At 46.4% G+C, this 25,492-nt stretch overlaps 1 protein-coding gene across 2 annotated transcripts in view; it reads left to right on the forward strand.

Annotated features, from left to right (window-relative positions):
* Positions 1–4,445: 4,445 nt before the first annotated feature.
* The window catches only part of LOC123072406 (protein LIFEGUARD 2), a 40,051-nt gene continuing 19,004 nt past the window's right edge, over positions 4,446–25,492 (forward strand). Inside the window, exons 1-3 of one of the 2 annotated variants that reach the window (XR_006435103.1) lie at positions 4,980–5,131; positions 6,265–6,697; positions 6,782–7,226. Coding sequence is in view for 1 of the 2 variants with exons in the window: in XM_044495957.1 (XP_044351892.1) it covers positions 4,897–5,131; positions 6,534–6,697 (399 nt within the window). In the remaining variant the exon portion in view is untranslated. Of the gene's footprint in view, positions 5,132–6,264; positions 6,698–6,781; positions 7,227–25,492 lie in introns of those variants that run through there. The other variant, XM_044495957.1, reaches the window with a different exon arrangement.

Genomic DNA, 25,492 nt, shown 5'->3' on the forward strand with positions numbered 1-25,492 from the left:
GAGGGGGGACACACCCCGGAGAAGCGTGTCGCCTCTTCGGACATGCCATAACACCACCCCGCATGTATGAGGGCCCGGTGCGACGCTCTGGTGGCATTGCTACCCACCCAGGGCCCCCGTCCCGTCTAACCCTGGAGCGGTTGACCACGAGATCTAGCCCTTTGACTTCCCATAGACGGGCTTTGACCAGTTGACCTCTCCACCCGGTTGTGTCAGGTCAGCCCAGAGGGACACCTGGGAGCAACATCCGGGCCAAACCCACAGCTACATCCCCTCCGTGTAGACCCGACGCGTCCGTTTCCCCTCTCCAGGTGCCGGCGGTGGCGCCGTCTGTGACATAATTTCACGTATTTTTATAGTTTCTTAGCAACGCACGGGTATTGTGCTATCTATGAAAGGTTGAGAGTTTGACTTGGTGTTTTCGCACCACAACTTTTATTTTTAGGAAGCTTGAATAAGTAAAAATATAATCTATTTTACAGAACGGGGAATAGAACCTGTGATGCGACCATGCTAGGTCAATCTCTTTATAAAGTGGCGTTTTGGCACATGGGAGAAAGCGCTCCTGTTTTTTAAAATATGTTTAATGTCAAAAAAATTCCAAACAAAAACTTATCGCGTACGTTTCGATATTGTACATGCTCACAAAGTTGTTTCACGAAAAAACGGCAACTTATATGCCGTCGTGTGAAAAAGATAAAAATAGTGTTAAAAATGCTTTTCGTAAGACACCCTTTTGTCTTTGTACACGAGTCACAGAAAATATCATTTTTTTCAAAACTTTACGTGCACACATATAATATGAAGTTGTATGCACCAAATTTTAGTTTGAAACTTTTTCACACTTTAAAATATCTTTTTCACGTGCAGGTGCACGTGTTCCCGGGAGCACCAACGGATTTCGGAAGCTCTCTACCGTTAAAGCAAGTGCCTGGTTCGCACAATGTATGATTATACGACTCCCATATGGCCTATCTGACATTCCGGTATTTGGTAAGTTACGTGATACTCGGCCCAAAAGAAAAAAAAATCATACTCTAACATTCAGAGATGACCAGCCAGCAGCGGCGTGCGGAGAGCCAAGGAAAAGAGGAACTTTCTACTTGCAGCGGCAACATGCGGCCAGCGCCTGTAGGGGGAGATACTTATTTTCATTTTGTGTGAACGGTGCATGTGCTTTATTTCACTAGCAATAGGTCATGTCCATGTCAAAAAAAAGCAATATGCCATGTCCATGTCAAAAAAAAGAAGAAGCAATAGGCCATGTCATCAATCTGTGGATGGTGTCTCGACCAATAAATTTCAAGTACATGAATTATGTGTTTCTTTGCTAACCAATAGGTTTCAAGTACATGGATTGCGTGTTTCTTTGCCAACCAAAAAGGCTTTAAGTATATAGATGATGCATTTCTTTATAAATTGAGTGTGTTTCATGCACTATGTGTAAAAAGATATATAAGAACAGGAATTAGCATGACGCTTAAAATGATGAACGGAATAAGAAGAACAAAGATTGTCCTAAAAAAATTAAGGAAAAAGAACAATTTCACTATGGACTCCACTACGATGAAATTGCAGTTATGCAATAAGGGGATCTTAGATGCAATTAAGGAAACGACATCTTAGATGTCGTCATCGTCCAATCCATGGAAGGATTTTAGGCTTTCGCCCGGAGCACAAGAGGAACATGCAACGCAACTTCACAATGACGCCTTTAAGAAGGGGAGCGGCACCCGAGGGCGCCCATCATCGCTGCCGACAAGGTCAACAGTTGGCTTTCGCACGAAGCATCGCATCCCGGACCTCACGGCCGCATGCAAGCCGACGAGTCCGGCAAGTCCATGAGCGCGAGACCTCACCTTCCCCAACCAGACAACAGAAGTGTCCTCGCCGGGTCCAAAAGGAGGCCCCCCACAGACACCGACGCTGACGGTGGGAGGATCAGTCCAGGCCGCAACACCAGCACCACCACGATCTTCCACCCGCACCATCCCTTGAGATCTAGTTCGCTGACAAAAGAGGGAAGAAACAGGAGCCTGATCGGTGTCCCCCTCTGCTACCAACCGGAGCAGAGACCACCTCCGCCGCAGACCATTCCGCTCACCATCTCCCTGCCGTCTTGTGACCTCCACCACCAGCCCACTATAGGCCCTCAAGCCACTGCACAAGCAGCCGACGGCCGAGGCCACACTCCGGGACGCCAGATCTGGGCGTGGTAACACCAGCCGCCGGAGGCACGACCGCCTGTGAGAGGAGTGGCGGATCCACCATTGGGGCGAGCAGGGGCGGTCGCCCCGGGTCTCCGGCGGCGGATCAGGCACCCTCCCTACCTATCCTTTCACCGGCAGGCAGCGGCGATGGGCAGAGCAGCCAGTTCAGTCCGGCTGCGGCGCTGTATCTGTAATTCTGCGTCGTAGAAGGAAGACTGGACGAAGGGGTACGCTCGGGAGAGAAATGGGCTGGACTGGGCCATGTTTACACTCAAGGAAAGCCCAATTAGACTAGAATCGCTCGGGCAGGAGTGTGCGCACGGCTGAAAATCAAATCCTCTCGCTCCTGTTCGTCTTTCTCCAAATCCCTAGCTCCCCGCGTGCGCACGCCGTTGCTGCGCCGCCGCCCGCCGCCCGCCGCTCCAAGTTGGCGTGCTACCGTCCGCCTCTGCGCCACCGCCCACTGCTCCGTGCGGCGTGCCGCTGCCCGCCGCTCCGCCTAGAGGGACAGGGTGGTCGCGGGCTCGCGGCTGACGGCGGCACCTGCGCGGGGACCGGCCGGCATTCCCTGAGGTGCGTCCTGTGGCGGGGTGGTCCAGGATCTCGTCCATGAAGCACTGGAGCATCGTTACTGCGCTACTGCTGTCGTCCATCACCAAGAAGCAGAAGCAGGGCGGTACGTCTCCCTTCACTCGCTCGCTTATACTCCCTCTTAGTATCTTGTTCATACGTACATCAGCACATGGCTATTGTTAGTTTCCATGGTCCCGTTCCGTGGGATTGGTGATGGAATTGTTCATTTGTCCCCATTCTCATTGCTGGAATTTGGTCCTAGTTAGAGCCTCTGCTGAATTATCTCCTGGTTCTAGTGCATATTAGAGCAGTTATGTTGTTTTTGTTTTTCAATGCAACTTGCCCGGCCCTTCATCTTATCAAAAGCTACAGCTGCTATCACACTTGCGCTAAGATTTACATTCATAATTTTTTGGTTCATATGCTGTAGGTGTCGCTTGGTATTGTGAGGTCGTATTTGTGGCATCAGGTGAGCATTTCAAGCGGCAAAAGCCTATGTTAGTAGTTTTTAAGACATTTTATGCTTTTTCTTGTTTTTAGTAGAGTAGATTTGCATTTGTACATTCAGATTTTTAGGCCTTAAATGTTCGCCCCGGCTAAGTTCAATTCCTGGGTCCGCCACTACATCCCGGACCTCACGGCCGCATGCAAGCCGACGAGTCCGGCAAGTCCATGAGCGCGAGACCTCACCTTCCCCAACCAGACAACAGAAGTGTCCTCGCCGGGTCCAAAAGGAGGCCCCCCACAGACACCGAAGCTGACGGAGGGAGGATCAGTCCAGGCCGCAACACCAGCACCACCACGATCTTCCACCCGCACCATCCCTTGAGATCTAGTTCGCTGACAAAAGAGGGAAGAAACAGGAGCCTGGTCGGTGTCCCCCTCTGCTACCAGCCGGAGCAGAGACCACCTCCGCCGCAGACCATTCCGCTCACCATCTCCCTGCCGTCTTGTGACCTCCACCACCAGCCCGCTATAGGCCCTCAAGCCACTGCACAAGCAGCCGACGGCCGAGGCCACACTCCGGGACGCCAGATCTGGGCGTGGTAACACCAGCCGCCGGAGGCACGACCGCCTGTGAGAGGGCGCATCCCCTCCGGGCAAGACACGCGCATCCAGCCCGAGTCTGCCGCCCTCCACCCCCCTCGCAAGCGACCCGCGCCGCCGCACACCACCACACCGCTGCCACAACGGCACACACGCGCCCGAGGCACCGCATCCTACCACCTCGCGCTAGCCAGAGAGTTGCCCCGCCGCCACCTTCCCTGGATCCAGGCGAGCTTTGCCGTTCGAAGCCTCTGGAGGCGGCGAGACGAGGAGGGAGCTGGGAGGAAGGAGGCGGCGCTAGGTTTTTCGCCCCCCGAATGGCCAGGGAGGGCGACGCGGGGGTGGGGGGGGGGGCAGCGAATCCATTAGAATCGTCTCTAGCAATAGGTCATGTCTATGTCAAAAAAAGCAATATGCCATGTCCATGTCAAAAAAAAAAGAAGAAGCAATAGGCCATGTCATCAATCCGTGGATGAGTGTCTCGACCAATAAATTTCAAGTACATGGATTATGTGTTTCTTTGCCAACCAATAGGTAGTACATGGGTTGTGTGTTTCTTTGCAAACCAAATAGGCTTTAAGTACATAGATGATGCATTTCTTTATAAATTGAGTGTGTTTCATGCACTATGTGTAAAAAAAAAATATAAGAACAAGAATTAGCATGACGCTTAAAATGATGAACGGAATAAGAAGAACAAAGATTGTCCTAAACAAATTAAGGAAAAAGAACAATTTTACTGTGGATTCTACTACGATGAAATTGCAGTTATGCAATGTAAGGGGATCTCCAACGCTCAGTGCTTGGATGGGTGCTAGCAGGAAATAAAATAAATAAAATCTCTAGAGCGCCCGCATTAGAGTACGGACCCGCGTAGACCCCCATCTTCCAAGAAGGAACAACTCTCCCTGACTAGTGGGCCCAGCAGGTCGGTGTCATCTGATCTGATTATGTACCGCCTCGGTTCGCATTGCTCCTCCCCAGTCACCAGCCACCAGTCCCCACTCCCCACTCGCCTTCCACCACACCCGCGAAAACCCTACCTCCGGAAGCATCGCCGGTCGAGATGAAGGGCGGCGACATCACGGCACCCAAGGGGGCGCCGTACCCCGGGACGGCGGAGAGCCCCGAGCTGCGCTCGGCACTCATCCGGAAGATCTACGTCGTCCTCTGCCTGCAGTTTCTCCTCACCGCCGTCGTCGCGGCCGTCGTCGTCAAGGTCCCCGCCATCCCTCACTTCTTCCTCTCCACCCACGCCGGCCTCGGGCTCTACATGTTCATCCTCATCTTCCCCTTCATCGGTGAGACCTCCATCTTTTCTTTATGCTACGAATTTGTGCTCCAGTTGCAGAGAGGGTTTTCTCTTTTTGGGTAAAAGAAACAGAGCATGTATCTACAAGGCGGGCTATACAAAATTAAATTGCAAAATACAACAAGTTACTTTTAAATGTCAGAAAACAAGTACTCCTATGTTGCACAATTATCGGAAGTCTCGCACATGATTTGGGGGATCTGAATTAGATTTTCGTTCTGCTTTGTGAAGTGTGAACTATCTACAGCTGCATCTCTTCCTTTAATTTGGGCCTGCAAGCATAAAGACTGCTAGTTGTATGGGATATTCCAAATGTTGTTCAAATGGCCCATGAAACAAGCACTGTGTAATTCCGACGAATTTATGCGCAATACTGCTAGTTGTATGCCTGCGATTTCATTATGTCTTTCCCGCAAAAGAAAAGATTTAATTATGTGTGCTTTTGAGGGCCTTGGTGAGAGGACATGACTAGCTTTCCCTTCTGCAAAGCGCAAAGCTATGGATGTACTTTTATTTACTGTTTCTTCCTGCCACTGTGTGCTGTATAATATTAGTATCATTTTGATCTGAAGGACCATTTGATCCAACAATATATCAGCCAACCTGCTCAAGTTGACATGGTTTTGGCAAGGATGTGGTTTAGGTTGCACGACTAGCTTAAACTTTTTTCAAAATAAAAGGAATTTTTATCATCTTCCTAGTGTGGTTACAAGACAATAGATACTTCATAGGTTATTTTACAAAGGTACTCCATGCATGTCATTTAAATCTCATTGGATTAAAGTGATTAAATTATATAATCTTTCGATTAGACAATCATGTTGTCAGGCATTTGGGGGTTGTACCAATTCTAAGGTTCGTATAGATTGTATTGTACCACATGTCCACATCGCATGAGTTTGCTGATTGTTTGCTTCTTCAATGAATTCCGATTTTAATTAGCATGCACGTGCGTTATTGTTTGGTCAGATTTACATTAAAGTTTCTTTGTTCAAGAGGTGTATGAGATGATAAGAAAGCAATTAGTTAATTTAGAGCCTAATTTTTTGTTTTGTTCTTTGTCGTTGTGATGTTTTTTTTTATAAAGAAACCGCTAAAATAGTCCGCCATGTACGTGCACAGGCATGGTCATTCTGGAGGGCACGATTCTTAGGGCATGTACAATGGTTCTATCTTAACAATGCTAAGTAGGATAAATGATGAGGTGGAGGAGAGAGAAATCATAAGAGAAGGCTTGTCTTCTCTTAATTAAGAGAAGGCAAGAGATGATCTCTTAGCATAATATGTCTCACCATGTTTTTAGGAATAACTAGTTATTGAAAATAAGGCTAAGAGATGATCCATTGTAGACATGTTTTCTTGTCATCTCTAAATTACATGCAAGGTTTAAGATAAGACTACCTTATCGACCATTGTACATGCCCTTACAACGGTGGCATTCTTGAGCCTCACTGCTTACACCTTCTGGGCTGCAAGCAGGGGCCATGACTTCAGCTTCCTTGGTCCTTTCCTATTTGCTTCTCTCATCGTGCTGCTCGTCTTTGGTTTCATTCAGGTCAGTTAGGCGTGTCGCCTGTTTCTCTATCAGTCTTCTCTGTTCTACAATGCAATACTGATCATGGGTTCTGTAAATATGCAGATCCTCTTCCCGCTGGATGAGCTCTCTCTCATGATCTTTGGCGTGCTGGCGGCACTCATCTTCAGTGGCTTGATTGTTTATGACACAGACAACATCATCAAGCGTTGCGCCGGCGGCATTCATCTTCTGTGGTTTGAGACACGGACGACATCATCAAGCGTTACGTATGACGACTGACGAGTATGTCTGGGCTCTGCTGACCTGTTTAGCGCGGGTGACAGCTAAAGCGCATCGCCCTGGCTGCCCTTGTTCACGAGAGCTTGACTTGAAGAATTGTATACGCTGGTCTGTTTCACTGCCACGGTCAAGTGGTTGCGTTGATATCCCTAGCTAAGAGAGGTAACATGAGAAAATTAACCTAAACTGTGCGTCGGTTCTATGTATGGTGGATTTAGTGGGTCCTATTGGTGGTGCTACTGCGTGACTGAGTTAATCATTTCTTATACTACTATAAGTCTATAACTGTTTCTTCTGGTTTGTTCACCAAAGGTGTGTCGTAGTCAACGGGAATGTCTTCTCCCAATGAACGTGCATCCCCAGAAATCCTAACATAAATCAAAGAATAAATGCGAGTATCACGACTTGAACCTTGGTGGACTAGGGATAGCAGTGTCCTAACCATTCAACCATAGGTCGGTTTGCATTTGCGTGGCCTAGTAAGGAGAGGGTCTTGATCAATGAAAAAAATAGGGTGCTATGAGAATAACGAGGCCCTTAAAAAAATGCTATTAGTGTGTTATAGCGTGCTATTTGCGAGATACTATACACGAATTTATTTAGCGAGTCATTCCTCAAAATGATATAGTGTGCTATTAGTGCGCTATTTTCTTCATTGGTCTTGACGTTGCTAGGTTAGATGGCCGCCTCCAACCTAGCCGTCGCCGCCACAACTACGACCATAGCTTCGGTCCCCCTCTTTTTCTCCCTCCAGCGGCCTCGTCGGCGGAATGACGAGCAGGGACCCGTCCGTCCATCTCTGTTTTTGTTATAGGTTTTTACTTCTTCGGCGACATCAACGAGGTGGTGGTGATGATGGCATGTTGGAATAAGGTCTCTCCAGGCTTTCCTTATCTCGACGACGTAGGATCTGGCACCCGCCGACATCATCGTTGGTCGCCGGTGGCCTTAGGGCCATGGCGGCGCAGTGGATCCCGACCCTTTGCCGGCGGGAGGGCTTTGTTTTTAGATGTTTCTTCGAGTTTTTTTGGAGTTTTTGTCTTGCTCAGAAAGACGAGATAGGTGCCTTCTTGAAGATGGAATAAGGTTCTCCCCACCTAGCCTTGTCACATTGGTGCGTCTAGCATCGTTACTGGGCGTGCGGAGGTGTGTCTCCGGCGGATTTCTCCTTGGTGGATTTGCTCAGATCTGGTCGTAGTTCGTCTATGTTCATGTGTCGTATCCTTCCGATCAACACTGCTCTTCAATGGCGGCAGTTATTGTTCTTGTGCGCTGGTCCTATGGGGTCTTAGCACGATCGACCATAAATTTTGGCCGGCTCTAGCGGGGGAGAGGCAATGCCGGCGCCGTGCCTTCGGCTCGCTTCAGTGCTTTTAGTCATCACCAAGTGGTCTATGAATCTGGATGCAATTTTTAATATTTTTATAATGTTTGTTTTACTGTCATGATTTAAGAGGAATAGATCAAAAAAATTAGAAGAAAAACCAAAAGGAAAACATTATGTGGATGTGGAGACGGACAGGGAGCCTCTGTCCAATCTCTTTCCCTTCATCAGCAAATCATAGAAAAAATGATAGCCTTTGTCCTTCCTTGAACCAACTGTTAAGAATAATTAATCCTAGATTAATTAAGGGATAATCCCCACTTGTCAGACACATATAATCCCACCGTGTGTCGTGGAATTGTCACGACAGATGCCCTAACATGAGGACTTATGTGTGGAGTCATCGTAATGTGGTTAGCTTGAAGGGGTTAAAACGGGACAAGGGACACAAAGAGTTTACCCAGGTTCGGCACCTCGCAACGAGGTAAAGGTCTACTCCTGCTTTAGGTTGTATTGCTTGGGTTTCGATTACCAGGGAGCGAATATACACTTGACCTAGTTCTCGACTTGTTGTTTCTTGCTCTAAACCGCCACCGGGTCACCCCTTTATATACACAGGCTGATGCCGGTGGCTTATAGAGTCCCGGTCGGCTCGTACACAACGTGTCGGGCTTGGTGACAAAACTACACTTTCCTTAACAAACAAGTTAGCATATGTCGGTTTACGCTCGTGGGCCTTGATGACCCACAAGTATAGGGGATCTATCGTAATCCTTTCGATAAGTAAGAGTGTCGAACCCAACGAGGAGCAGAAGGAAATGACAAGCGGTTTTCAGTAAGGTTTTCTCTGCAAGCACTGAAATTGTAGGTAAGAGATAGTTTTGTGATAAGATAAATTGTAACGAGTAACAAGCAATGAAAGTAAATAAAGTGCAGCAAGGTGGCCCAATCCTTTTTGTAGCAAATGACAAGCCTGGACAATTTCTTATAATGAGGAAAGAGCTCCCAAGGACACATGGGAATTATCGTCAAGCTAGTTTTCGTCACGCTCATATGATTCACGTTCGGTACTTTGATAATTTGATATGTGGGTGGACCGGTGCTTGGGTACTGCCCTTACTTGGACAAGTATCCCACTTATGATTAACCCCTATTGCAAGCATCTGCAACTACAAAACAAGTATTAAGGTAAACCTAACCACAACATTAGACATATGGATCCAAATCAGCCCCTTACGAAGCAACGCATAAACTAGGGTTTAAGCTTCTGTCATTCTAGCAACCCATCATCTACTTATTAGTTCCCAATGCCTTCCTCTAGGCCCAAATAATGGTGAAGTGTCATGTAGTCGACGTTCACATAACACCACTAGAGGAGAGACAACATACATCTCATCAAAATATCGAACGAATACCAAATTCACATGACTACTAATAGCAAGACTTCACACATATCCTTAGGAACAAACGTAACTACTCACAAAGCATAATCATGTTCATAATCAGAGGAGTAATAATATGCATTAAGGATCTGAACATATGATCTTCCACCAAGTAAACCAATTAGCATCAACTACAAGGAGTAATCAACACTACTAGCAACCAGTGGCGGAGCTTGAAAGAAATCTCAGGAGGGGCGAAGATGGTTTTTTCTCCGGAATAGGAAATTGCACAACAAGTTCGTTATTGCAGTTGAGAAACTTAAATAATTATACTATTAATCTTGTCCATGTTAACTTGTGAGATACATATCTAACTTTGATTATTTATAAAAGCTAGTCCATCAAAAATGAAATTATACCAAAATAGTTTTTAACAAAGAAGTATCGAATTAATCACACTATAGATCAGCTCTTCGTTTCTTAATGCTCTCAATTTGCATAAGAACATCTGCAACAATAGAGGAGGCTGAACAGGGGGTTCTGATTGAGTTACTGTTTGTTCATTAGCTTCACATTCAACTCTCAAAATGTTGGTTCATTAGCTTCACACTCTGATTCAGTTAATGTTCCCTCAAAAAGGCTTCACATTCGACTCTCTTTCTTTTATAAAATGGATCAATGGTTTTCCTTTAAACATCACTACCCGTTATGTTAACAACAAAAAATAGTACAAAAATCTAGCTATGAGCTAATCAAAACTTCACCAACAAATTACTAAGATGCAACAATCTAGACCAGCAAGAAATTTCCTGCGGGGAGAGGGAGGGCAGACTACTCTTGCTGACTTGCTGCTCACTAGCTCACTCCGTTCGGCGTCGACGTCGCCTGCTTGCTTGATGCTCGAGCGCGCCAGCTATGAGACAAGAGCTCAACTCTGGCCTCTCCGCCTCTGGCTGGCCGCCCAGAGCCAACTGCTCACCACCCCAGCACATGCACGGTCACTGGTCAATGGCCCACCTCTACCCAGCAAGGCTCAGTCCACTCAAGAGAACAAGCGGAAACAGTATAGGAAACGAGAGCGATCAGAGTTGGTCGCTCGAGTGTGCCTGCCACATGACGGGGTACTAAAAAAGTTTCACTTTCGCTGGTGGGGCGACTGCCCAAGTTCGCCCCCACGAAGCTCCGCCGTTGCTAGCAACCCACACGTACCAATTTGTGGTTTTGATACAAGATTAGATACAAGAGATGAACTAGGGTTTTGAGAGGAGATGGTGCTGGTGAAGATGTTGATGGAGATTGACCCCCTCCCGATGAGAGGATCGTTGGTGATGATTTCCCCCTCCCGGAGGGAAGATTCCCCGGCAGAACTGCTCTGCCGGAGCCCTAGATTGGTTCCGCCAAGGTTTCGCCTCGTGGCGGCGATGTTTAGTCTCGTAAGCTTGCCTATGATTTTTTCCAGGGTAAAAGCATTCATATAGCAAAAGATGGGCACCGGAGGGCCACCAGGGGGCCCAGGAGACAGGGGGCGCGCCCCCACCCTCCTGGCCTGGGTGTGGGCCCCCTCTGGTAGTTTTTTCGCTCAATAATTCTTATTAATTCCAAAAATAACTTTCGTGGAGTTTCAGGATTTTTGGAGCAATGCAGAATAGGTTTTCAATGTTTGCTCCTTTTCCAGCCAGAATTCCAGCTGACGGCATTCCCCCTCTTCATGGTAAACCTTGTAAAATAAGAGAGAATAACCATAAGTATTGAGATATAATGTGTAATAACAACCCATAATGCAATAAATATTGATATAAAAGCATGATGCAAAATGGATGTATCAACTCCCCCAAGCTTAGACCTCGATTGTCCTTAAGCGGAAGCCGAAATCGAAAAATATGTCCGCAAGTTTAGAGATAGAGGTGTCGATAAAAATAAAATATGGAAATGAGGGCATCATGATCATTCTTATAACAGCAAGATAAATAGATTTTATCATATGATTTCTTATGCTCAAGTAACGGTCTATTCACAATGGGAACTAACAAACTATAATCTCGGTCATTGAAGCAATTCCAATTTATCATAACATCAGAAAGAGTCAAGAATAGAGCTTTTCAGCAAGTCCACACACTCAACTATCATGTAGTCCTCTACAATTGCTAACACTCATGCAGTACTTGTGGTTATGGAGTTTCAACCGGACACTGAGAAAGATAGGGGCTTATTCTGTTGCCTCCCAACGTATTCACCTTTGGGTGATGTCAACAATAATAGTTCATGCTAACTTACATCCAACTGGATATATATATCAAGAACTTTCAAACACGAGGAGCTTGCCAAAGGATAAAATGAAAAAGGGAAAGGTGAAGATCACCTTGACTCAAGCATAAAGTAAAAACATAAAATAAAAGATAGGCCCTTCGCAGAGGGAAGCATAGGTTGTCATGTGCTTTTAGGGTTGGATGCATAAAATCTTAATGCAAAAGAACGTCACTTTATATTGCCACTTCTATATGGACCTTTATTATGCCGTCCATCGCTTTTATTGCTTCCATAACAAGATCGTATAAAGCTTATTTTCTCTGCACTAATAATTCATCCATATTTAGAGAGCAATTTTTATTGCCTGCAACATGACAACTTACTTGAAGGATCTTACTCAATCCATAGGTAGGTATGGTGGACTCTCATGGCAAAAACTGGGTTTAAGGATATTTGGAAGCACAAGTAGTATCTCTACTTGGTGCAAGGAATTTGGCTAGCGTGAGGGGGGGAAGGCAAGCTCAACATGTTTGGAAGGTCAATGACAATATACTTTAACTGAGCTCTGAGAAAACATAAACCATTACATTGTCTTCCTTGTCCAACATCAACTCTTTTAGCATGTCATACTTAATGAGTGCTCCCAATCATAAAATATGTCCAAGATAATATATTTGTATGTGAAAACCTCCCTTTCCTTATTACTTCCTATTAATTGCAGCGATGACCAAAACTAAGTTTGTCAACTCTCAACAAATTTATGCCTCATACTTTCTATGTGTGAAGTCATTACTATCCATAAGATCAATATGAGCTCTTTTATTCTTTTATTCTTTCTACTTTCTCAAGATCATGGCAAGATAGCAAAGCCCTTGACTCAACACCAATCTTTATTATAGATAGCTCATGGACTCTGTCGGTGTCAAAACCGGCGGATCTCGGGTAGGGGGTCCCGAACTGTGCGTCTAGGCGAATGGTAACAGGAGACAAGGGACACGATGTTTTACCTAGGTTCGGGCCCTCTTGATGGAGGTAAAACCCTATGTCCTGCTTGATTGATATTGATGATGTGGGTATTACAAGAGTAGATCTACCACGAGATCAAGGAGGCTAAACCCTAGAAGCTAGCCTATGGTATGATTGTTGTTCGTCCTATGGACTAAAGCCATCCGGTTTATATAGACACCGGAGAGGGCTAGGGTTACACAGAGTCGGTTACAATGGTAGGAGATCTACATATCCGTATTGCCAAGCTTGCCTTCCACACCAAGGAAAGTCCCATCCGGACACGGGACGAAGTCTTCAAGCTTGTATCTTCATAGTCTTGGAGTCCGGCCGATGATGATAGTTCGGCTATCCGGACACCCCCTAGTCCAGGACTCCCTCAGTAGCCCCTGAACCAGGCTTCAATGATGACGAGTCCGGCACGCATATTGTCTTCGGCATTGCAAGGCGGGTTCCTCCTCCGAATAATTTATAGAAGATTGTGAACACCAGGATAGTGTCCGGCTCTGCAAAATAAATTCCACATACCACCGTAGAGAGAATAATATTTACACAAGTTCAATCTGCTGACGTATTTTGTGGTGTGACGTCACACCACTACCAAGCCTTTACTCGAATTGTTTTTATTGTACCACCTCACCGCATTTAGCAAAGCGGTTTCCTTGGCACGTCTTGCCGAAGCAGAGATCGTGTTCCCCTTATTCCGGGATTCTCATTAATACGGACGTGGGTAACCCAACCGCGCCCGTTGCCACGCCCCCTCCATCGAAGGCGGGTTCCAAACGGTCACGGGGACGGCTCTTGGTATGCTCCCTCTTTATAATGAGACCAAGGCCCGTTCTTTTTCTTCAACCCTCAATCGAATCCGCCCCTCGCCCCGAGTTCCAACACCCAAGGCTCCAGATTCGGGTACTTTTGACCTTCGACAATGTCCGGCTCTAACCTACGAGGCCGGTGGATGCCCTCCTCCGTCACGGAAGAGGACGTGCTCATTCATTGTCGTCTGCGAAGCCTTCCTTCGCACTACCCCTCATTTCGGCTTGTGGCTCAAAGCCTTCAACGTGGAGCCGAAGATGATTGAGGGGCGTCAGGCAGAGTGCGGAGGGGCGGTTATAAGCAAGAGGGCCGATGCTCCATGGCCCGAGGGCTCTTTTCAGGAGGAGCTCGATTTGTGGCAACAGGAGTGGTTCTATATCACCGCTCTCAGGGGCAGCAGGCAGAGGCCACCGCCCGTTTTTCGCCCGGGCCCTCCACAATGGCTGACGTCATGGGTCAACAAAGGGCTTGACTGGGGGCCGTCCAAAGACGTACCCCTGTTGCAGGGCCAGATTCGAGACCTCCAGGAAGGGGAGATCAATCTGGTCGTAGTGACACAGGTTATGGTAATTCGGCACCTTCTGCCCTGCAAACGTCGCCCCCTCCGCCTGTGGGAATTTAATCCGGAGGGACCACGAGCTCTCCAACACTTCATGGGTTTGACACCCGTGGAGATGTACAAACTGTTCTTCGGATCACAAGAGATGCGTCCGGACTTGACCGAGGACGCTGGCCTAAGCTGCAATCGCTCGGATACTCAAGTAAGTAGCCCTGTGTCCGGACACATTGTCCATTTATTTATCATGGGTTTGCCTTTTAACAAGCTATCCCTTGAACAGGAGTGGATAGCGCAAGCAAAATTGATACGGTGTCCGGCCCCCCTCCCTGAGACCACGCCAGATCCATTGTTAATTAAAATGTTGGAGGTTGCACCTTCGGAGGAGGGCAAAGGGGGGCACAGGGAAACTACCACCTCTGCCAAGGAGGCTTTCAGTAAGGGGGGAATAAAGAGTCCCTCCCTCCAGGGGGAGAAGAGGACCGCTTCCGAAGACCCGGAGGCCAAGGCCTCAAAGCGAGGAAGGAAATCACCGGAAGGTCCCGTGCCGGGAAAAGCCCCGGCCGCACAGTCTCCCCAAAGGAATCAGCCCTCCAGCGAGCCGTTAGTAAAATGGGGGGGTTTTGTAATAGAGGACATCCCTACTTTATTTCTAAGGTTAACCGAAGTTTTCACCTTGTAGTTCGGATCTCAGCCCTTCTCAGCAGAGCTCATCTTTGAGGGACCTTCGTCCGGAGATGATGGAGAGCGAAACTCCTCCATCTGACGCCCCATCGGGCGGGGCGGACGACCCTGAGGTGTCGTCACGGAGGGTCTCCCCGAGTCCGGCGGGGCCGGGGAGTTCGGCACCCACTGGAGTACGGCCGGTGGAGCTTCAGGATTTGCTCGAGAGGGCGTCTATCTCAGAAGATCACCGCACATTAATGAGTATGGTGATTGAAAGGATCTCATCCGCCGAGAGTGGGTTGTATGGGGCCGTCGGAAGTTTGCTGACGGGGTTTGAGGTACGCAAAAAATGACATACCTTTTGATAGTTTTGCACATGGAGTGCGCCCTGTATAGATAGTAGCCCCTGAGACTTGGTATGCTGTCGAAAGCGACAGCGTGCTGAGGATCATAATCTCAGTTATAGAATGTCGCCTTTCCTATGCAGGTGGCGGAACGTTCGGTGGCCAGCCGGACTGATGGAGTTGCCGAGCTGAAGCGGCAACTCGACGTTGCGGATGCGGACATCGCGCTGGTCAATAAACGACTTGACGAGTCACAAGGTAAGTGGTTGCTCTGTGGTCACCTAGTAAGGGAGCTGATGCCCGTTCCTTACAATTTGTATGCTTGATGCAGATGGTGCCGCTGCTATGGAAGACCTTCGTGCAGAGCTTGCTCGAGCCAAGGAGCAAGCCAGGAAAAGTGATGCGGCTGCCTCGAAGGCAGCGGAAGAGCTAAAAGCCGAAAAGGCTGCTCACTGCCGAAGCAGGGAGGAGATGGCCGGAATGGCCGTGAAATTAAAAGATGCTACCGACCGCTATGAGGTTCTTGAAAGAGAACGCCGAGCGGAGCAAGAGGACCTGAAGAAGGCCATCGCCGAAGCCAAGGATGCCCGTGGTGCGATGCGGGCTATGAAGGAGGAATTGCGTCAGGCCGGAGACATTGCGGCTGGAAATCCCTTTCTGCTGCGTAGGAAGTTCACGGATCCGAAGTATGCTCAGTTGGGCCAATTGTGTGGTGCGGAGGATCCTTATCTGGATTTGGCGGCGAGTGCAGCGGACGCAGTCGTGCACTTCCGAAGCCAGAAGGATCATGAAATGGAAGAGCTTTTCTAGTCTCAATTCCATAGTCCGGAGCATCCACTTCCGTTGACTGATCGGTTGGCGGAGTGGGCTGAGCTGAATAGGTTGTCCGGACTTGCCATGACGGATGTGGTGGCTCATCTATGGCCAGAAAGGCCCAAGCCGGAGAGTTATTTTGGCTTGTTGCGGCAATTCCTTGGGGCGGTGCCACATATCGAGGTGATGAAGCGGTCGGCATGCATAGAGGGTGCACGGATGGCTCTCGCCCGTGTTAAGACATACTGGGCAGAGATGGATGCCACCGCTGTTGCATCCCGGGGTTCGGACAAAAGCTGATTACCCGCCGAGCACTATTTTGAGGAAGTCCTGCAGGGCGCTCGTTTAATAGAGTCGCAGTGCTCGAAAGATGTTATGTTCAAATGACGTGTATGATTTGTGAGATCATGTTTATAATGTAACAGCTTTTTATACTTGTGCATTCAAGTATTGAACTATCTCCTGTGCGGCCGTATATGTATGTATAACCTGAAAGATGGCAGTCTTTGGCTTCATCCCCCACGCACATGGTGCGGGGGTGTTTGCAAAAGAAAAGCGTTTTTTCACACTTAATTCAACATCTTGGTCCTTTGAAGGAGGTGATAGCATAGCAAACTAGGCAACCGGACTATAATGCTTTATCACTTTCACTTAGCCATAGGAGCTCGAAGGTGGGGCTACTATATAGCCCCTAGAGGCACCGCGCTCTCCGAACTCGGGGCGCGTATGTGCCTGACTGGGAAGTGGTCCTTCGTCAAATCGGAGAAATTCTAAACATTCCAGTAGTCGATCGAGTGGTTGACCAGTCTCTTGCTGTATCATGACAGTCAGTTTTTGGCTTTCTCTACTGAGGTGCTCGCCCGGCCGAACCGGGGCACAATCGTAGTAGTTCTCCTGGTGCCGCGTTAGCCGATGGAGCGGAACGTAAGGCAGCAAAACACAGGAGCCGGGCAAACCCAACAGTTAACCAAAGATATGATTTGGAGCTGATGCATATAAGGCCTAACTCGAGACGTCAAACACTCCCTGAGGTATTCGGTCTTCATGATGCTGGGCAGAACAATGCCCTAAGCCCCTAGTGTCCAGGTACGGGCGAGAACTTCTGACGCGGCCGATGCCAAAACGCCAGCCTCCTCCTCGGTTATGGTAGGAAACCGGGGGATGTGTATCAACAAAAGACAGTAAGAAAGGTTTACGCAGGGTCTTAATCTGAAAAGAATCCTTGCAACGGGTCCCTACTGCACGTCTACGCCTGTGTCTCCGTTGTGCTGTATCCTGGACGGGTGTAGCACGTGCTTCATATGTAAAAGAGAAGGACTTAGTTTGGAAAAAATATCGTGCAAAAGATGTATTTAAAATAAAGTATGATTTGCAAGATGAATGAAGTTAAGCTTTATTGGCTCTCATTGTTTATACGTGCAGCCCCTTGTAAAGAGGTATGCGGATGGGAAGCCCCTTGTTTATTTACGCCGGACTTGCCTAACCGTGTCCGAGGTCTGAATGACCCGTTTTTAGGGGCTTTTGAAGGAAATATGCCCTAGAGGCAATAATAAAGTTATTATTTATTTCCTCATATCATGATAAATGTTTATTATTCATGCTAGAATTGTATTAACTGGAAACATGATACATGTGTGAATACATAGACAAATAGTCACTGGTATGCCTCTACTAGACTAGCTCATTAATCAAAGATGGTTATGTTTCCTAACCATAGACATGTGTTGTCATTTGATTAATGGGATCACATCATTAGAAGAATGATGTGATTGACATGACCCATTCCGTTAGCCTAGCACTTGATCGTTTAGTATGTTGCTATTGCTTTCTTCATGACTTATACAAAAGTTCCTGCAACTATGAGATTGTGCAACTCACGTTTACTGGAAGAACACTTTGTGTGCTACCAAACGTCACAACGTAACTGGGTGATTATAAAGGTGCTCTACAGGTGTTTCCGAAGGTACATGTTGGGTTGGCATAATTCGAGATTAGGTTTTGTCACTCCGATTGTCGGAGAGGTATCTCTGGGCCCTCTCGGTAATACTCATCACCTAAGCCTTGCAAGCATTGTAACTAATGAGTTAGTTATAAGATGATGTGTTACAGAACGAGTAAAGAGACTTGTCGGTAACGAGATTGAACTAGGTATTGGATACCGACGATCAAATCTCGGGCAAGTAACATACCGATGACAAAGGGAACAAACGTATGTTGTTATGCGGTTTGACCGATAAAGATCTCCGTAGAATATGTAGGAACCAATATGGGCATCCAGGTTCCGCTATTGGTTATTGACCAAGAATGGTTCTAGGTCATGTCTACATAGTTCTCGAACCCGTAGGGTCCGCACGCTTAACGTTACGATGATAGTTTTATTATGAGTTTATAAGTTTTGATGTACCGAAGTTTGTTCGGAGTCCCGGATGTGATCACGGACATGATGAGGAGTCTCGAAATGGTCGAGACATAAAGATTGATATATTGGAAGCCTATGTTTGGACATCGGAAAGGTTCCGGGTGAAATCGGGATTTTACCGGAACACCGGGGGGTTACCGGAACCCTCCCGGGGGTTAATGGGCCTTAGTGGGCCATGAGGGAGAAGAGGAGGGCCGGCCAGGGCAGGCCGCGCGCCCCTCCCCCCCTAGTCCGAATAGGACAAGGAAGGGGGGGCGGCGCCCCCCTTTCCTCTTTCCCCTCCCCTCTTTCCTTCTCCACCAAGGCAAGAGGGGGGAGTCCTACTCTCGGTGGGAGTAGGACTCCTCCAGGCGCACCCCAAGGGGGCCGGCCGCATCTCCCCCTTCCTCCTTTATATACGGGGGCAGGGGGGCACCCCATAACACATAAGTTGATCTACGGATCGTTCCTTAGCCGTGTGCGGTGCCCCCCTCCACCATATTCCACCTCGGTCATATCGTCGCGGAGTTTAGGCAAAGCCCTGCGCCCGTAGAACATCATCATCGTCACCACGCCGTCGTGCTGACGGAACTCATCCCCGAAGCTTTGCTGGATCGGAGCCCGGGGATCATCATCGAGCTGAACGTGTGCTGAACACGGAGGTGCCGTACGTTCGGTGCTTGGATCGGTCGGATCGTGAAGACGTACGACTACATCAACCGCGTTGTCATAACGCTTCCGCTTACGGTCTTCGAGGGTACGTGGACGAACACTCTTCCCTCTCGTTGCTATGCCATCACCATGATCTTGCGTGTGCGTAGGAATTTTTTTGAAATTACTGTGTTCCCCAACAGTGGCATCCGAGCCTGGTTTTATGCGTAGATGTCATATGCACGAGTAGAACACAAGTGAGTTGTGGGCGATATAAGTCATACTGCTTACCAGCATGTCATACTTTGGTTCGGCGGTATTGTGAGATGAAGCGGCCCGGACCGACATTACGCGTACGCTTACGCGAGACTGGTTTCACCGCTACGAGCACTCGTTGCTTAAAGGTGACCGGCGGGTGTCTGTCTCTCTCACTTTAGCTGAATCGAGTGTGGCTACGCCCGGTCCTTGCGAAGGTTAAAACAGCACCAACTTGACAAACTATCGTTGTGGTTTTTGATGGGTAGGTAAGAACGGTTCTTGCTAAGCCCGTAGCATCCACGTAAAACTTGCAACAACAAAGTAGAGGACGTCTAACTTGTTTTTGCAGGGCATGTTGTGATGTGATATGGTCAAGACGTGATGCTATATTTTATTGTATGAGATGATCATGTTTTGTAACCGAAGTTATCGGCAACTGGCAGGAGCCATATGGTTGTCGCTTTATTGTATGAAATGCAAACGCCCTGTAATTGCTTTACTTTATCACTAAGCGGTAGCGATAGTCATAGAAGCAATAGTTGGCGAGACGACAACGATGCTACGATGAAGATCAAGGTGTCACGCCGGTGACGATGGTGATCATGACGGTGCTTCGGAGATGGAGATCACAAGCACAAGATGATGATGGCCATATCCTATCACTTATATTGATTGCATGTGATGTTTATCCTTTATGCATCTTATCTTGCTTTGATTGATGGTAGCATTTTAAGATGATCTCTCACTAAAATTATCAAGAAGTGTTCTCCCTGAGTATGCACCGTTGCCAAAGTTTGTCGTGCCCAGACACCAGGTGATGATCGGGTGTGATAAGCTCTACGTCCACCTACAACGGGTGCAAGACAGTTTTTCACACGCGGAATACTCAGGTTAAACTTGACGAGCCTAGCATATGCAGATATGGCCTCGGAACACGGAGACCGAAAGGTCGAGCGTGAATCATATAGTAGATATGATCAACATAATGATGTTCACCATTGAAAACTACTCCATCTCACGTGATGATCGGTTATGGTTTAGTTGATTTGGATCACATGATCACTTAGATGACTAGAGAGATGTCTGTCTAAGTGGGAGTTCTTAAGTAATATGATTAATTGAACCTAAATTTATCATGAACTTAGTACCTGATAGTATTTTGCTTGTCTATGTTTGTTTGTAGATAGATGGCTCGTGCTGTTGTTCCGTTGAATTTTAATGCGTTCCTTGAGAAAGCAAAGTTGAAAGATGATGGTAGCAATTACACGGACTGGGTCCGTAACCTGAGGATTATCCTCATTGTTGCACATAAAAGTTACGTCCTGGAAGCACCGCTGGGTGCCAGGCCTGCTGCTGATGCAACTGATGACGTTAAGAATGTCTGGCAGAGCAAAGCTGATGACTACTCTATAGTTCAGTGTGCCATGCTTTACGGCTTAGAACCGGGTCTTCAACGATGTTTTGAACGTCATGGAGCATATGAGATGTTCCAGGAGTTGAAGTTAATATTTCAAGCAAATGCCCGGATTGAGAGATATGAAGTCTCCAATAAGTTCTACAGCTGCAAGATGGAGGAGAATAGTTCTGTTAGTGAGCATATACTCAAAATGTCTGGGTATAATAATCACTTGATTCAACTGGGAGTTAATCTTCCGGATGATAGCGTCATTGACAGAATTCTCCAATCACTGCCACCAAGCTACAAGAGCTTTGTGATGAACTATAAAATGCAAGGGATGAACAAGACTATTCCCGAGCTCTTTGCAATGCTAAAAGCTGCGGAGGTAGAAATCAAGAAGGAGCATCAAGTGTTGATGGTCAACAAGACCACTAGTTTCAAGAAAAAGGGCAAAGGGAAGAAGAAGGGGAACTTCAAGAAAAACAGCAAGCAAGTTGCTGCTCAAGAGAAGAAACCCAAGTTTGGACCTAAGCCTGAAACTGAGTGCTTCTACTGCAAGCAGACTGGTCACTGGAAGTGGAACTGCCCCAAGTATTTGGCGGATAAGATGGATGGCAAAGTGAACAAAGGTATATGTGATATACATGTTATTGATGTGTACCTAACTAGAGCTCGTAGTAGCACCTGGGTATTTGATACTGGTTCTGTTGCTAATATTTGCAACTCGAAACAGGGACTACAGAATAAGCGAGCACTGGCCAAGGACGAGGTGACGATGCACGTGGGAAACGGTTCCAAAGTCGATGTGATCGCGGTCGGCACACTACCTCTACATCTACCTTCGGGATTAGTTTTAGACCTGAATAATTGTTATTTGGTGCCAGCGTTGAGCATGAACATTATATCTGGATCTTGTTTGATGCAAGACGGTTATTCATTTAAATCAGAGAATAATGGTTGTTCTATTTATATGAGTAATATCTTTTATGGTCATGCACCCTTGAAGAGTGGTCTATTTTTATTAAATCTCGATAGTAGTGATACACATATTCATAGTGTTGAAACCAAAAGATGCAGAGTTAATAATGATAGTGCAACTTATTTGTGGCACTGCCATTTGGGTCATATCGGTGTAAAGCGCATGAAGAAACTCCATACTGATGGACTTTTGGAATCACTTGATTATGAATCACTTGGTACTTGCGAACCATGCCTTATGGGCAAGATGACTAAAACGCCGTTCTCCAGAACTATGGAGCGAGCAACTGATTTGTTGGAAATCATACATACTGATGTTTGTGGCCCAATGAATGTTGAGGCTCGCGGCGGGTATCGTTATTTTCTCACCTTCACAGATGATTTGAGCAGATATGGGTATATCTACTTGATGAAACACAAGTCTGAAACATTTGAAAAGTTCAAAGAATTTCAGAGTGAAGTGGAAAATCATCGTAACAAGAAAATAAAGTTTCTACGATCTGATCGTGGAGGAGAATATTTGAGTTATGAGTTTGGCCTACACTTGAAACAATGTGGAATAGTTTCGCAATTCATGCCACCTGGAACACCACAACGAAATGGTGTGACCGAACGTCGTAATCGTACTTTACTGGATATGGTGCGATCTATGATGTCTCTTACTGATTTACTGCTATCATTTTGGGGTTATGCTTTAGAGACGGCCGCATTCACGTTAAATAGGGCACCATCAAAATCCGTTGAGATGACGCCTTATGAACTGTGGTTTGGCAAGAAACCAAAGTTGTCGTTTCTTAAAGTTTGGGGCTGCGATGCTTATGTGAAGAAACTTCAACCAGATAAGCTCGAATCTAAATCGAAGAAATGTGTCTTCATAGGATACCCAAAAGAGACTATTGGATACACCTTCTATCACAGATCCGAAGGCAAGACTTTCGTTGCTAAGAATGGATCCTTTCTAGAGAAGGAGTTTCTCTCGAAAGAAGTGAGTGGGAGGAAAGTAGAACTTGATGAGATAACTGTATCTACTCCCTTATTGGAAAGTAGTTCATCACGAGAACCGGTTCCTGTGACTACTACACCAATTAGTGAGGAAGCTAATGATAATGATCATGAAACTTCAGACCAAGTTTCTACTGAACCTCGTAGGTCTACCAGAGTAAGATCCGCGCCAGAATGGTACGGTAATCCTATTCTGGAAATCATGTTACTTGACCATGATGAACCTACGAACTATGAGGAAGTGATGATGAGCCCGGATTCCGCAAAATGGCTAGAAGCCATGAAATCTGAGATGGGATCCATGTATGAAAAAAAAGTATGGACTTTGGTTGACTTGCCCGATGATCGGCAAGCCATTGAGAATAAATGGATGTTTAAGAAGAAGACTGACGCTGATGGTAATATAACTGTCTATAAAGTTCGACATGTTGCAAAAGGTTTTCGACAAGTTCAAGGGGTTGACTACGATGAGACTTTCTCACCCGTAGCGATGCTTAAGTCCGTCTGAATCATGTTAGCTATTGCTGCATTCATGATTATGAAATTTGGCAAATGGATGTCAAGACTGCATTCTTGAATGGATTTCTAGAAGAAGAGTTGTATATGATGCAGCCGGAAGGTTTTGTTGATCCAAAAGGTGCTGACAAAGTGTGCAAGCTCCAGCGTTCCATTTATGGACTGGTGCAAGCATCTCGGAGTTGGAATAAACGCTTTGATAGTGTGATCAAAGCATATGGTTTTATACAGACTTTTGGAGAAGCCTGTATTTACAAGAAAGTGAGTGGGAGCTCTGTAGCATTTCTAATTTTATATGTAGATGACATATTATTAATTGGAAAATAGAATTTCTGGATAGCATAAAGGGATACTTGAATAAAAGTTTTTCAATGAAAGACCTCGGTGAAGCTGCTTACATATTGGGCATCAAGATCTATAGAGATAGATCAAGACGTTTAATAGGACTTTCACAAAGCACATACCTTGACAAAATTTTGAAAAAGTTCAAAATGGATCAGGCAAAGAAAGGATTCTTGCCTGTGCTACAAGGTGTGAAGTTGAGTCAAACTCAATGCCCGACCACAGCAGAAGATAGAGAGAAAATGAAAAATGTTCCCTATGCTTCAGCCATAGGCTCTATCATGTATGCAATGCTGTGTACCAGACCTGACGTATGCTTAGCAATAAGCTTGGCAGGAAGGTACCAAAGTAATCCAGGAGTGGATCATTGGACAGCGGTCAAGAACATCCTGAAATACCTGAAAAGGACTAAGGATATGTTTCTCGTATATGGAGGTGACAAAGAGCTAGTCGTAAACGGTTACATCGATGCAAGCTTTGACACTGATCCGGACGATTCTAAATCGCAAACCGGATACGTGTTTTTATTAAACGGTGGAGCTGTAAGTTGGTGCAGTTCTAAACAAAGCGTCGTAGCGGGATCTACATGTGAAGCGGAGTACATAGCTGCTTCAGAAGCAGCAAATGAAGGAGTCTGGATGAAGGAGTTCATTTCCGATCTAGGTGTCAGACCTAGTGCATCGGGACCAATGAAGATCTTCTGTGACAATACTGGTGCAATTGCCTTGGCAAAGGAATCCAGATTTCACAAGAGGACCAAGCACATCAAGAGACGCTTCAATTCCATTCGGGACCAAGTCCAAATGGGAGACATAGAGATTTGCAAAATACATACAGATCTGAATGTTGCTGACCCGTTGACTAAGCCTCTCTCACGAGCAAAACATGATCAACACCAAGACTCCATGGGTGTTAGAATCATTACTATGTAATCTAGATTATTGACTCTAGTGCAGGTGGGAGACTGAAGGAAATATGCCCTAGAGGCAATAATAAAGTTATTATTTATTTCCTCGTATCATGATAAATTTTTATTATTCATGCTAGAATTGTATTAACCGGAAACATGCTACATGTGTGAATACATAGACAAATAGTCACTAGTATGCCTCTACTAGACTAGCTCATTAATCAAAGATGGTTATGTTTCCTAACCATAGACATGTGTTGTCATTTTATTAATGGGATCACATCATTAGAAGAATGATGTGATTGACATGACCCATTCCGTTAGCCTAGCACTTGATCGTTTAGTATGTTGCTATTGCTTTCTTCATGACTTATACAAAAGTTCCTGCAACTATGAGATTGTGCAACTCACGTTTACCGGAAGAACACTTTGTGTGCTACCAAACGTCACAACGTAACTGGGTGATTATAAAGGTACTCTACAGGTGTTTCCGAAGGTACATGTTGGGTTGGCATAATTCGAGATTAGGTTTTGTCACTCCGATTGTCGGAGAGGTATCTCTGGGCCCTCTCGATAATACTCATCACCTAAGCCTTGCAAGCATTGTAACTAATGAGTTAGTTATAAGATGATGTGTTACAAAACGAGTAAAGAGACTTGCCGGTAACGAGATTGAACTAGGTATTGGATACCGACGATCAAATCTCGGGCAAGTAACATACCGATGACAAAGGGAACAAACGTATGTTGTTATGCGGTTTGACCAATAAAGATCTTCGTAGAATATGTAGGAACCAATATGGGCATCCAGGTTCCACTATTGGTTATTGACCGAGAATGGTTCTAGGTCATGTCTACATAGTTCTCGAACCCGTAGGGTCCGCATGCTTAACGTTACGATGACAGTTTTATTATGAGTTTATAAGT

This window comes from Triticum aestivum, chromosome 3B (assembly GCF_018294505.1).
Source record: "Triticum aestivum cultivar Chinese Spring chromosome 3B, IWGSC CS RefSeq v2.1, whole genome shotgun sequence".
In the NCBI taxonomy this organism is placed as follows: domain Eukaryota; kingdom Viridiplantae; phylum Streptophyta; class Magnoliopsida; order Poales; family Poaceae; genus Triticum; species Triticum aestivum.